Raw genomic sequence first — 14,450 nt, forward strand, 5'->3', positions numbered from 1 at the left:
TTGTTCTCTGCAATACAATAACACAGTGCTGATGGTACAGAGTGCACAGATGGCATCCATACAACAGGAGAGAAAACTGAGGACATGTTTGAATGCTCACCAGGTTAAGGACTGTACATGCATTGTAATAGCATGGTTAGAGTACAAACTGTACAGTGCCTGAATTCAATAGATACTCTGTTGTCCAAGCATGGAAACTATTTAGTCTCGTACAAACTTGTGTCCTTTAGTGTGTTGTAAGTTGTTAGTTAAAATTTGTCTTTACTTATTTACTTGAAATGTGTCAAATATTTATTGCATTCTTTTGGTCCAACCTGAGCCTAACCTCAGGTGTAGAGCTTTACATATTGAAGTGTCTTTGGGTCAATGCTGTAATTGTGTGTTGGGGGGAAAACAATATATTTCTTTGGGCAAATGTGGCTGTCAAGTAAATTGGTTGGATTAGATGTTTTTTTTCTATATTACAGTTCAATAATTAAGATGTGTTTAAACCATAGGATTTAAATGAATGACAAATTTAATTATAAGTCACTCATACAGCCTCTTGTCCAGCCCATTGAGAGCACTGACATTCCAGGGCTTGCTTGCTTGGACACATGATCCTAATCAGTGTCACCAGTTCTTTGTTGCTGACCTTGAATTAACCTCCTCTCTCTCTCTCTCTCTCTCTCTCTCTCTCTCTCTCTCTCTCCCTCTCTCTCTCTCTCTCTCTCTCTCTCTCTTTGTCTTGGTCTCTCTCTTCAGGCATAGTCCGTGTGTCCCTGGCAGACATGGACAGGGAGACCAAAGAAAACTACACCGTGGTCATCCAAGCCAAGGACATGGGCGGCCAGCTTGGAGGGCTTGCTGGGACCACCACTGTCGACATCACTCTCAGTGACATAAATGACAACCCGCCAATGTTTGACCAGAGTAAGACACGGACAACAGTTCTTCACTCACATTTTAGCTTATTTCCTGATCCACTTTTCCCTCTGCTCTACCTGAACCCCCATCTCTTTTCTCACGTCCCTCCTGATACTCAGCTGAAAAGGAAATATTATTTTAAAAGTTTTAGACAATTTCAATCAGACCAACAGTGTAGTTAGAGGCATAAGACTATATTGTGGAATCATGTATAACAACCGGGTGGCACGGTGGTGCAGTGGGTAGCACTGTCGCCTCATAGTTTTAAAAACGATTTGCCATTTCCTTGTGTGCACTGAATCCTGTGTTCTATACTGTTCAGAAATGTGAACAGTCGTGGTTTCAATGCACCACAAATATCAAATCAAAGCCCTCAAATGACCCTTAAGTTCACTCGAATTTCAATGCTGTTTTGTGCCACGCTTGATACTTGACTTGTGTTTGCATGTTTAAGTTCCAGATGTCTGCATGTGTGGCATGCAATAAAACATGGGACTGCAGCATCTGTAAGCCATGTGTGAATACTTACATTCAAAGGGACACTTGGAGAATTTGTTATTTTATATGGGTGGCTCTACATCTATCCACCTCATTTCTCTTGAGCATGCAAACTGTTAGCCCCTCTGCCCTTCTCCCTCTGTCCACTTCTACCCTCCAACCCCTTTCCACTTAGCCCACGGCCTCCGCCACCCCCCCCTCCTTAGCCACCAGTCACCGCATGCTGTCTCTTTGATTATCCCCATTTCTGTTCTTCTCATTACTGTCTTCCTGAGGTCAGGGGTTGTCTAGCTGTCCTTGGTCATCTCTTCTTCGCCGACGGGTGGTTTCACTCCGAGACAAAGGAAAACACCCACTGCCGCCACCCACTTCCACTTCTATCAGTAGTACCCCACCAATTAGCACCATCATTTTGATAAAACTATGATTGGTTGTGAAGAGCTTCAGGGATCCCCTTCTGTCAAGCACAATGTGCAGGCATTTCACTTTGGACTGCAGGGAGCACCACAAATTGGGTAGCTGTCACCTCTTCTTTGAGGTTAAACTGTAGATGAAATTGAAGCTGGCCCGCGAGACAGTATATAACCCAATTGTGAGGCGTTTATGGAGCCATTCATTTTAAGCTGCCTGAGATGTGATTTTGCGAGGAGAGAAAAGCCAAGGAGATGATGGAAGAGTTTTGGCTCCCTCTAGAGGAAAAGTTGAGGTAAAACAGATGGAAAAGGTGCAGCATGATAGAATGGCTCACTCTGTTAATTTACTTATTCAGGGTTGTATCAGATGAGCGTCCCAGAGTCAGCTCCAGTAGGTTCAGTGGTCGGTCGCATCTGGGCGAAGGACAGGGACATCGGGGTCAATGCTGAGATGAGGTACAGCATCATTGATGGAGATGGAAGGGACACTTTTGACATCAGCACCGACCCCACTAACCTTTTTGGCATCATCACCGTGAAAAAGGTAACCACCTTCATCTTTCCTTTTATCGGAATTAATATTAACCAGTTGTTTTCCAGATATCTCTTTGGTTTGTAAATTTTTATTTGTTTACAACTGTATTCTGTTAATCATACAGGAAGAAAGTAACAAAACTCTATTCACAAGTCTGGTGATTTAATTTTGCCTTTAGAGGGACAAACATTTCACAACTTGTCAAGTGCTGTCCACAGTTTGCTTTTGATTCTTAGTGGGGTTTTTTTGTGTTGTCGTTGTTACATTCAGCACAAAAAACAATATTTTTAAGTTTTACTTTTCTGAAGAAACATCCATCCTGATCTCTTCATCCCTCTGCTGCTTTTTTAGCATCCTTCATCAGTTTGTCCTGACATGTTATGTCCTCAGTGATCTGTAACTAGTACACCCAGAACTTAGAGAGACTGACTTCTACTGTATGTATGCACTGCAGGAGATTCTGTCCTCATCAGCTGCTTCTTGAAGGAACTGAACTTTTAACTTTGAATTCTGGCAGCAAAGAGCATAAATTTATATGCTCATATGCTGCTTAAAACTGCAGCCAATGTGCTCCGAAAAAATTATGTGTCTTTATGTGTGTTTACCTAACAGCCACTGGACTTTGAGAGGAAACCCAGCTACACTCTGAAGGTGGAGGGCGCCAACACCCACGTGGACCCTGCTCTACGCCACCGTGGACCCTTCAAGGACGTCACTATTGTGCATGTGAGTGTGGAGGATGTGGATGAGCCCCCACTGTTCGACTCACCAGCGTACTACATCGAATTGCCAGAAGACGCCGAGATTGGGATGGTGGTGAAGACGGTGTCAGCGAGAGATCCTGATGCCGCCAACAACACTGTGAGGTGAGGAAAGAAACGAAACAAAGCTGTGCCAGTTTCATGTGGGTTTTCCAGCTTCACCCGTTGTCAAACATAGTTAATTTACATGTTATTCTGTGGGAGTCTTTATAGTCCACACAGGTCTTTTATTACCACAGATACGCTGAAGAGAAATCAACCTCAAAAGCACAAATCATGTCAGTTGTGAGGATGCTCCCAAATGTTAGTCCATTATTCAGCAAAGTATAAATTATGTAAATATAACAGTTGTATTCAGTATTATTTACATTTTAAATTTAGTGAGGAAAAAAAAAATGGCTTTTGCTTTTTCTTTACTTTTTAAGACCAAGATCATACTGGTGCTTTTGCATGTTAAGTCCCAAAAATCTTGTATTTTTTCCAAAAAACAGGGCAATCTATACAACAATTTCATAGCACACAACAAGTGCATCGATTGTTGCAGGGTTTTTTATGTATTTATTTTGGTGTGGCATAAATATTAATAATGGAAACTTGCTTTATGTGGGCAAAGGATCATGGTAAATGTTTATGTTTATGTTGCTGCTCAAGTGCAGCTGAGAGGATTTGAAATCTGAGAGGTAAAAGCTGGCTGCCTGACAATATTGTATTCACGAGCTGCTGCACCCCTCCTCAAATTAAACCAAGGTGACAAACAATGTACATTTGGAACTCAATATGGATCCAAATGAATCATATGGTTTTTACAACTCCTTCCATTAAATTTATTGGCTGCTGTTAAGCTGCAGACATTGAATTTCACTATGATAACAGCTAATTGCGTAATATGTCATATATATAATGTCATCAATATCCAAATGAAATGAGTATCAATAAATCAATTCAGACATGAAAATACATGAAAACATCAGGTAGGTCTGAGCATTTTAAGTGCATGGGAGTGAGTCACTAGTCCTGGGTGTTCTCCTGTGTTTCTCCCAGTGCATGCTGGGAAAGGCTGCAATACCAGTAAAGAATGCGTGAAGCAAATTAACTGTTATTACAACATTATTAGTTGGCAAGCACTGGGGATCAAAGGTACATTTTCTGAGTATATATGTAATGGTGATTGATCACCAGCAGGGGGCAGCAGCACAACATGTCTTCTCATAGCAGGCTATGACTGCAGGCTCCATCTATCAACACGTGTTTGAGAGTTCCATTGTGGAGCGGCTGATATTGATGGAGACGAAGATGAGGAGGACAAATATAATAATGTTAATAACAACCCTGACAAGTTTCAACATCCAGCAATTAGTCAGCATGCACGGGCGAGAGGCTGAGGACTTGGAGATCATGTATTGTGCTCTAACAGAACAGATGTTGTGTGGTGGGCTGCACTGTCCAGACTGCACCTCTCATAAACTAATTAGACATAAAGCTTTTGATTAGGCTATTAATCATCTGAAGGAATCAATGACTGCGGCAGCAAATGAGTGTTTCACATGGCCCAGGCTGCACCCTTTCCCAGCTGTCCATTTTACAGCCAAGATTAGAGCAGCGCACAGAAAATGGATGTAGATGACACAGTGGCTGCTCATGTGTGTGTTTGCTGCTAAACATCTGCAAGGACACACTTTATTGAAGTGTTTTGTCCAAAACTTCGCTGTTTTCTACGAGTCAGATTTCACTAATGAATCCTCTTCAATTTCCCTTTCCCTGACAGGTTAAGTGTCACATAACTGTAATTTACGTAACTAAAAATATGACATCACGGATTTTTTGGCAAGAGATAGGGACAGCCCTTTTACTGTGGGTCATGTCTCGCTTATTCTCACAAGTGCAAAGTCTGGCTAGCTGTGTTTCACCATTGCACCGATCAACAGGAGACCATAATAGGCCAAATTTGCAATAACGTGCCAGCAAATGCAGGAAAGAGAAAGACACAAGGATGGATGTAAACAATCCCAAAATACTTCTTGAGGAAAAAATGCAAACAATGTAAACACTGAATGCAAACATTTGTTTGATTAGAAGAAAACGCCACAGAGCACGTTTAAATAAAAAGGTAGAAAGCAAATATTATGTATTATTCCACTAAATTATTACCACAGTTTAACTGGTATACATCAGCAGTGGTGGGCAAGTACCCAATGTTTTTGCTAAACTAAAAGTAGAAATAAAACAATGTACAGATACTCAGATACTGTTACAAGTAGGAGTCTGCATTTAATAGAAATGAATAAAGTGATCATAATCGATAAAGATGAGTTGATTACATCTTGTATTAATAATATGAATCTCCAAAGTAACAAAAGATTCAATGAATGTGGTGGAGTATAAAGAACAATTATAGTCTCTGAAATGTTGAAGTATTAAACAGCAAAAAACACAAATGCTTTAGCAAAGTGCCTAAAAATTGTCCATAAGTACAGTGTTTGAGAAAACGTTCTTAGCTGCTCTCCTCGTGTGAACGTCAGTATGAGACATCGAGACGTCCACAGATGATGCCATTCTAATAACTTTTTAGTATATTCATACAGAGTCAAATATGCAGTAAGACAAAAGGGCAGAAAAGGGTTCTTATTTAGTTTAGCCCAATAAAAGATAGGAAACACATCTGCTCGGTCTGTATGTCATCTGCTTCTAAATTGAAATTTCATTTAAATTTACTACATGCCATTATATCACCGTTCTTTTATAGTCCCAGCCACTGCTCTATACTCTTTGATGCCTCAGAAGCTCCACTGATGACAATTAACCAACAGCTTTCTCATTCCTGAAGAGAGTGTGAATCAGAGCAGTCAGCCACTGATGCGGCTAAAGCTCCAATCTGAATCCCCAGAGTTGGCGCTGGATTCTGGCGGTGAATCAGAGAGAGATTTTCAAAAAGCTGTTTTGGAACATGAGGAGAGTTACGGCACAAGTAGCTGATAGCTGAGGAATCAGCCCAGGATGACAGTGAAGAGCTGAGGCCAGATACTGCAGCAGCAACAACAGCAGCAGATGACAGATAACAAGCAGCAGGTGACCTTCAGAATCTGTCCGCTGCATTTCCATTTTACATCTTTCTGTCCTTTACCGACAGTACTGTAGCATGACTGGCAGATTCATCTGAACCCACGCAAGCATGTGGACCACACACACACTTTCACCTGCTATTTGACACATACATACACACAGCAGCCTCTCCTCATGACTGTGGAGGAGGATCTTTCAGGGAGATCCTTGAAGGCATGGATGTGCCAGTCACAAACGTTCCCTGTTGGCAAACAGTCCAAAACACACATTGCAAACAACCCGAAACACACATGCGCAAACTCCTTACTTCTGAAGTAAAAACACAGCCTTTAAATTATTATTCTAATATTATATAGAGAGACAATTATGTAATATGACAACAAGCAGAACCGTTTATATAGTCTTACAGTTACAACCAGCTCAGCCAAAATACTGATGTTACTTGTGATGAAATTGAGTTTGACACACCTGCTCTAATCAGTTAATCAGTTTTCAGACAGGCAGACAAACATGTTTACTTCTTCCAGGTGAGAGCAGAGTGAAGCTGCTACAGCTGACATCAGTCCCTGTGTGAACACACCTCACGGTAACATAAACGGGTTTCTGCTCCACAGCCTGGAAGAGGATGTGCTCTACATCCTCCTCTGTGGGAGTGTGTGTGTACATGTGTGAGTTGCATGTCGTCCTCTGAAGAGTATTTTGGAATACAGCCGACAGTGGCAGGAGATGAGCCAAGGCGGCACACTGCAGGTCTGTGTATCCCCGGCGTCGGTTTGGCAGAGGACGCAGATGCTCTGATTAAGCCTTATCTCGGCTCCTCTCCTCATTGTGACTTCTGAAGCTGCCAGCCTGACGCCTTATCTCACAGATACACACATGCTGCACGTGTTATACTGTGTGTGTGTGTGTGCCCAACCCTCCTTCAGATAAGATTACAAGCTCCCCAAAAGCGCAGAAAGGTGTACTTTTATTCAACACTTATACATTCATGTGGCACATGTCATTTTGTGTCACCAGGTATTCCATCGAGAGGTCCAGTGACCCTGACAAGTTCTTTTACATCGAAATCACTTCTGGGTCAATCATGACGGTGCGTTCACTGGACCGAGAGGAGATCGGCTGGCACAACATTACCGTCCTCGCCATGGAGATGAGTATGTCTCACACACAGAGAGAGAGTGAGAGAGGCTTTCTCATGTTAAATCTCCAATGTTAAGTGTCATTTCTGTCTATAAAAGAGACCTAAGAACTGTGGTTTTACTTTATTTCATGTCAGTGCAATAACAATATCTATAGCTATAATACAGCCCCTGTTCCAGAAACATTGTCCTCATTTATGAATTACAGCTGGGCCCAATTAAGTACACAAATATAATGACATATTCACTGATTATTTCTAGTGTTGTGTGTGTGTGCGCATGTGAGAGTGTGTGTGTGTGTGTGTGTGCGCGCATGCTCACATGTGTGCAGTCAAACTGGTTTGGTTTTTATTCATTATAAGTCATTTAACCAGATTTTGCATATTTTTGTTTTTTGGAAAACAACTCCTGCAGAGTTATGTAATGAAAAGCAGGAGACACCCTGCAGATCCGCACACAGCTGGTAGCACCAAAAGTCACCTTCATCCCCTTCCCTTTGCTTTGTTTATCTCTTTGTCTTTGTTTGATAGACTCGACTAGAGATGGTAATTTAATTAATGACTAATTAAATAACTTTTTCGCGTTGGTGGCTAAATAAAGTGTGACAAGATGGAGAGGGTGAGAAAGGACACAGGTAGGATGGGATGAAGAGACAGAGAGAAGTGACAGAAACAGTATAGATGAGGAAAAATTAGCTTGAACAAAATAAAGCTGATTAATTTGCTGAAGTAATTTCTTTTACACTGTAAAGCACTTTAAACTGCATTTATGTTGTACTTTAACTCAAATAGACTTTCACTTTTCAGTTCACCTCAGTGAAACAGAGCATAGTTACAGCACACTGACTTGAACTGAATGTCAAAAGGTACTTCTTCCTCACCCTCAAACACATGCGCTCGCACACACACACACATACACACACAGGGTAACACAAGGCCACATGGAGCTTCGACCTCCAGAAGTAAAGTCAAACCATTGATTGATTGATCATGTGATGAAACCTGAGAAAGTAGTTACTGCCCACTAATTGCCTTTCCATTGCCTATTACACAGCTGGTTAAGATATGCAAATTGATGGTTGGTAATGGAGAATAATAGAATTGTAATCTAAGCGCAAGGAGCTCTAATGTGCCGCAGGCTCACTATAAACGACGGGAAGATTAAGAGGGAAAGAGTCCATCAATACCTCTTACCGCTTCTCACCAATTTATTCATCTACTGTATGTGTGTTTATGTGTTTGTGCAGATAACCCCACTCAGATAGCCAGCGTGTCAGTGGCTGTGAAGATCCTGGACGTGAACGACAATCCTCCCTCACTGACACACTACTTGGAGGCTTATGTGTGTGAAAACGCCAAGGCAGGGCAGGTACAGAGACACCAAATGTCTGACAAGGCAGCATTAAAAATCAGAGCATGAAGAATGAGAAATGGTGTAAAGAAAACTGAGTATGTGTAGTACAAGTATGAGGTACAGTTTTTGTTGCTTTATTCTTGTACTCCACCAAACCCCAGAGGAAAATACCTAACTTTTTATTACACTCCATTTATCTCGCCATAGTTACTTTTACATAAATATATTATAAAATCTATCATCATATTAAAAAATCTGACGCACTGTTATACATTAAGGTTCCAATTAAGTAATTAAAATGAGCTCCACCTCAACTAACTACAACATTAAAATGCTGCTTACACATTAACAAATCAGGAAAAACATTCACTCTGAAATGCACTGAACCTGTGGTACTTAACTACAGTTTACATAAGATTGTGTTAGCATCACTGTAAGAAGTAAACATCAAGTCAAAGAGAACAAAGAAAAGAAAGTAAAGAATGAAGTTACATTATGATACTAAGTTTAAATCTTTCAAACAAAATCTGCAATATTATGATATCCTGTGATTTTTATCTAAAAAGACATGACATGTGTATCAGTGGTTCTTCTGGGATCTAACTGTGTGTGTCGGTGTAATCCAGCTGATCCAGAAGGTGATGGCAGTGGATCCAGACGAGCCCCTGGGTGGGCAACACTTTTCCTACAGCTTGGCTCCAGAGGCTGCCAACAACCCCAACTTCACCCTGAGAGACAACCGAGGTACAGTACAGATCAGGTCTGAGTGTTTTAGCATGTACAGTAGTATTTCATATAAATTATAGCTCTGCTTTGTGGTATCAACAGATCAGAACATGTTTTGTGATGTATATACAGCCTTTTTTTCTCCAGATCCGACTGGATTACCAAATACAATCTTCAGCCAGTCTACTCTGCTAAACTAGGACATTTCTTTGTGAGTGGTCAGTGGTTAGCACTGTCACTTTACAGCAAGAGGATTCCAGGTTCCTGGTCTACCCCCCAGGACTTGACACACATGGGACCTGTGAATTGTTTTGAATTCTTGAACTATCTTGTACAGCACAGTCCAAACCACACTACAGTAATAATCACATCACCTTTTGACAAATGAGTGATCTGAGCACAAAATATCCCAAATTCCTTGTCTCTGTACGTTGTCTCATCCTTTCCCTGACCTCTTTGTCTCTTGCCAGACAACACAGCGTGGATCGTGACACGTCGCGGAGGCTGGTCACAGCATGACCAGACCGTCTTCTACTTGCCCATTTTCATCTCTGACGGCGAGCAGCCGGTCCAGACCAGCACCAGCACAATGACCATCCGTGTATGCAGCTGCGACCAGGAGGGCAACGTCATGTCATGCAATGCAGAGGCGTACAGTCTGCCTGCAAGCCTGAGCAGAGGAGCTCTCATTGCCATCCTGGCATGTATCTTTGTCCTGCTGGGTGAGTTATGACCCCCTGCTGTAAGGATGTGCAGATAGGAGCCAATAGGAGCCAGAGGCCTGTTGTCATGTCATGATATTTAATCTGAAACAATGTCAGCTAAAATTTCATCTCATAGGTTTCAGCTTTAACTTTGTTATTGTTGTTAATGCCTGTCAAGCTTTTCCCAGACTGCACATATTCAATTTACAATGATAAAGTGGCAGATTTACCGCACAAAGCGCTTAGGAATTTTTGAAGCCAGTGGTGGAATGTAATTCTGACTATTCAGTCAGACTGGCAGGCTGGTGCCATTTCTGCTTTCATGCTTCCAGTATAGATTAAGTAAAATACTCACACTTTTGTCCTGCGTTGTTGGTAGTTTCTACTCTGAGGAAAATGGAAAGCGATCTGGTTGTCCTGGTGACAGCAGTCAACAATAATACCACTTGGAAACACTAGTAATTAATTGAATATTTGATACCAAAGATCACTGAATAATCCTTTAGATAAAATAAAAGCAATACGGAGCAAAACTCTAAATGTCTACTCAAAACAATGAGCTCACACTCAAAGCAAGCAAAGATGTTTTAACCAAATTTATTGCTGCCTCTCGGTGGAATGGAGTGAGTCAACCAGCTGAGCCCTCCTGCTCACACTTACAGGTCTGCAGGGAGAGATAAAGTGGGTCCGTATCATCCTCCAGGGGAAACAAAAGTGTGATGCTATAGGGCAGCCCGCGCTAATGAATGCTAGACTTCTGCCAGGATGCAAAAAGAAACCCATATTTAATCCTGCACCAATGATATCAGACCAGGAGCTGAAGCTGGTTGCTTCTCATGCTCATGTGGCACCCTCTTTTGTCAAACTGAGAATTTCTACTGTCAGTGTAGAGACCGAGCACAGGAGTTCACTGGGTTTAAGACAGATTTTTGCTTCAAGACAAACCAAAGTGCTACCCACCCCCATTCTCTTCTTATAAGGTAAACAAGTGTAATGTGTGCCGTCTACGTCTGAGGCGATAAAATGTTTTAAACAATGTCCTAGTAACATTCTCATTCATTAGTTTGGCCCAAAAAGCACATTTAATGTTTATATTCAAGGTGGATTGTTTTTAAGACTAGAAGAGTTATCACCAATAACTAAAAGCAGAACAATCTCCAGCTGAAAGGTCACGGTGTAAATAAAGTGTTGCAGTGATTTTAATCAAGGCCTACTGCTGCCCAGATGCTCACCCTCCAAAAGTTTGACATACACTCTGACCAGGAAAATGACTTCATGTGTCATTCGTGCAAGTAAGACTCTTTCATGGAAAAACCAATAAATAACTCTTGAAATCTGGTCATCGTGCTTTTTCAGAGATGCAGACCGACCCCAAATTTTAAACCCAATGTCAAGAGAATGACGAGAGTCCATGTCTTTTATTGCTTAAACAACAGCAGCAACATTCTTTAAAATCTTAAAAAAAAAAAACTTTATAAAAAACTTCTTTTGCCATTCTTTTAGTCAACGGTTTAATGTAGAAATGTTAAAATAAAAATGCTTTTCGGTCCAAAGTTACATCTTAGCATTGCTGCTTTTCACATTATACAACAGTCAAAAACCCAAATATTTCATTCACAATAATGTAGAAGCGAGAAAAAGAGTTTTTAATTAAGTAAGGTTTTAATTTTCACATGAAGGAAGGTAAAACCAGTAAATATTTATTTTTACTTTATAAATTACTTACTAAATGAGATTAGAAACAACACAGCATCAAAATAGCTTTATGATTAGTTAAGATTTTATCCATTTTGAATCCGATGTACAAACACGTAAAATCTTTTCTTCTTCTTTAGCCAAGTTGCTTCCCATTGAAAGTTTGACAACCATAAAATTCTCCCTGTGCTGACTGTTTCTTATCTATTCTTTTGACCAGTGATGATTCTGCTCATGCTGTCCCTGCGCACCCACCGGAAGAAGCCCTACCTGTGCGACGAGGAGGAGAATGTCCATGAGAACATTGTGCGCTACGATGATGAAGGTGGCGGTGAGGAGGACACAGAGGCCTTTGACATCGCCGCCATGTGGAACCCGCGTGAGGCGCACCACCACCTGGGTAAGATGAGACAGGACATGCTGCCAGAGATTGAGAGCCTGTCACGTTACGTCCCTCAGGCGTGCGTCATGGGCGGGGGCGGCGACAGTAATGTCCATGGATATGTGCTGGCGAAACTCCTGGAGGCTGATTTGGACCCGTGCGCCCCACCTTACGACTCCCTGCAGACCTACGCCTATGAGGGAGAAGGTTCTGTCGCTGAGTCGCTCAGCTCACTCCAGTCGGGGACATCCAATACAGACCACGAGTACGACTATCTCAACGACTGGGGACCTCGTTTCAAAAAATTGGCTGAGATGTATGGTGTGCTGGAGACAAACAGTCCTCCAATGTGGTAGAATACCAGAACCTTTGCCTTTTTAATTTGAGATCAGTTTCACCAACAAAAAGAAAAAGAGAGACAAAAACATCAGAGCCATGACAAGGAACACACAATAAAGCCAGGATGTGCTCATGTTCACATCCATGACTGCTAGCACTTGAATTCCTGCCGAAGCCTCGATTCTCCACAGCCTTGAAGGCCCCAGATGCCCACAGCAGCAGTGTGAGCTGGTTTTAAATCTCCCCCCAGAGACGAGCTGGATTGGCAGCCTTGCAAGGCCCGCAAAGGAATGGCTTCAAAGCACATGTTAACTCCCCCGCCTGCCCCAGCACCAGGCAGAGCCCCTTTGGTTCAAAGTGTTCAGCGATTTATGCCAGAGATGAAAACGAGAGAGAGAGACTACCTTACTCACAGCACCACGGGAGACAAACTCTGAAATGCTGATCCACTGTTCTGAGTTTGTGCTTTTAAACGACCCAAGCCACAACACTGAAGGAAAACTGAAAATGAAAAGTCATTGCTGCAATCAGAGATAAATTCTCTTTTGTTTCATCTGTGGCAAGTCTTAATTTATTTCTTTGTTTCATGTGCTGTATTTATATTTTTTTCTAACTTATTTGGGTACTTCAAACCAACACTGTACTTAAACTGCCGCTATGTTAGGGAATCTAAAAGATCACATATATGTTGTAACCCACATGGTGTAGCTGCCCTTGTTTTCAGTCTGTGTGAGAAAAGTTTTCCATGCATCGCTAAATGCAAAGGAGATGGCAATGTGTAATCCCATTTGGGTTTTCCAGGCTGATGTGTTTATTGTATTATTGTTTTTGTATCATTTATGAACTATTTGTATTGTAAGTCTGTTTTTTCCCAAAAAACATGAAGCAGTTATACATTTATAAGGATTTGAGGGAAGCCATTTTTGAACATCTTTTCATGGAACTGGATCAATTCCAGCAGATGGTTAAATGTTACTCAAGATGTGTGGCACAGGTATGCACATTATCCCTGTACCTGGACAAGCACATGACCAAGCCGCCTTTCAGTTTTGGATCCACCACCGTGCCAAACAGAGTCTGACGGCAATGAGGCTTGATCTGTCCTGATAGAGATACTGGGTTGCTTTTCTGCCACCACATAAATGTGGCTTAATCCTCCAATCCTGTGGACTGATAATCTTATTAAGTGCCAAATGTAAAAAGGACAAAAAAAGGATGTTTTGGATGAAAAAAAAACTGCAAAACACAAACATCACAAGGTAAAATAAGGATTTTACAAACTGTGAGAGAAGTGATGGTACATTTTGATAATTTGATTGGGTAAAATTTACTTGAAATCTATGTGGTCAGTCATGCTACAGTAAGTGGTATGTGAATGTAGATATTTTTTGTATTCTTGGTAATAAAAAGGAGAAAAATAATGTTGCTTCCCTTGTGTTAATAACCATCTTAAGGTGAGAAGAAGAAGAAGAGAGATGCTCTGAACATCTTGGTGACAAAATTTCAGAGTTGATACAGGGTGGGTTTTGGTAGTGAAGAGCATTATGGAATCCCCTGAATCATGCAATCATATGTTGGATTGTCCTCCCAAGTGTTTCTGCACTTGATTCACTTTTCAGTTTCTTCAAAGTTCTTAACTTGCTTGACTTATTTTGTTTTGCAGTTATAATGGCTAGCATTGATTAAAAGCTTATCCCCACATTGCTGGTTGTACCTGAGCCTCCAGCCTCGGTAGCACACAGCAAAATCGTTCCGTCTGGCTGCTTTTATTGTAACATTCATGTGTGGAAATGGAACATTTTCCAATGGGAATCAATCAATTATAAACAAGAGGCTCAACTTAATTGCTTATGTCAGTCAAAGTGATTCCAATGAAGGACAGGAAAGTCAAAAGAAAATGAAAGAGTGTGAGACACGAGAAAAGTCAAGAAAATAAAAA

General features: G+C 41.3%; 1 protein-coding gene across 2 annotated transcripts in view; it reads left to right on the forward strand.

Moving 5' to 3' along the window:
- The window catches only part of LOC124049449 (cadherin-20-like), a 68,393-nt gene extending 54,464 nt beyond the window's left edge, over positions 1-13,929 (forward strand). For both annotated transcript variants that reach the window (XM_046371104.1, XM_046371105.1), the window contains 8 exons: positions 745-912; positions 2,174-2,361; positions 2,965-3,218; positions 7,191-7,327; positions 8,559-8,680; positions 9,292-9,409; positions 9,862-10,113; positions 12,011-13,929. In XM_046371104.1, the coding sequence (XP_046227060.1) occupies positions 745-912; positions 2,174-2,361; positions 2,965-3,218; positions 7,191-7,327; positions 8,559-8,680; positions 9,292-9,409; positions 9,862-10,113; positions 12,011-12,528 (1,757 nt within the window). In that variant the 3' untranslated portion in view covers positions 12,529-13,929. The remainder of the gene's footprint in view (positions 1-744; positions 913-2,173; positions 2,362-2,964; positions 3,219-7,190; positions 7,328-8,558; positions 8,681-9,291; positions 9,410-9,861; positions 10,114-12,010) is intronic.
- The last annotated feature ends 521 nt before the right edge of the window (positions 13,930-14,450 follow it).

Source organism: Scatophagus argus, chromosome 18 (genome assembly GCF_020382885.2).
Source record: "Scatophagus argus isolate fScaArg1 chromosome 18, fScaArg1.pri, whole genome shotgun sequence".
In the NCBI taxonomy this organism is placed as follows: domain Eukaryota; kingdom Metazoa; phylum Chordata; class Actinopteri; family Scatophagidae; genus Scatophagus; species Scatophagus argus.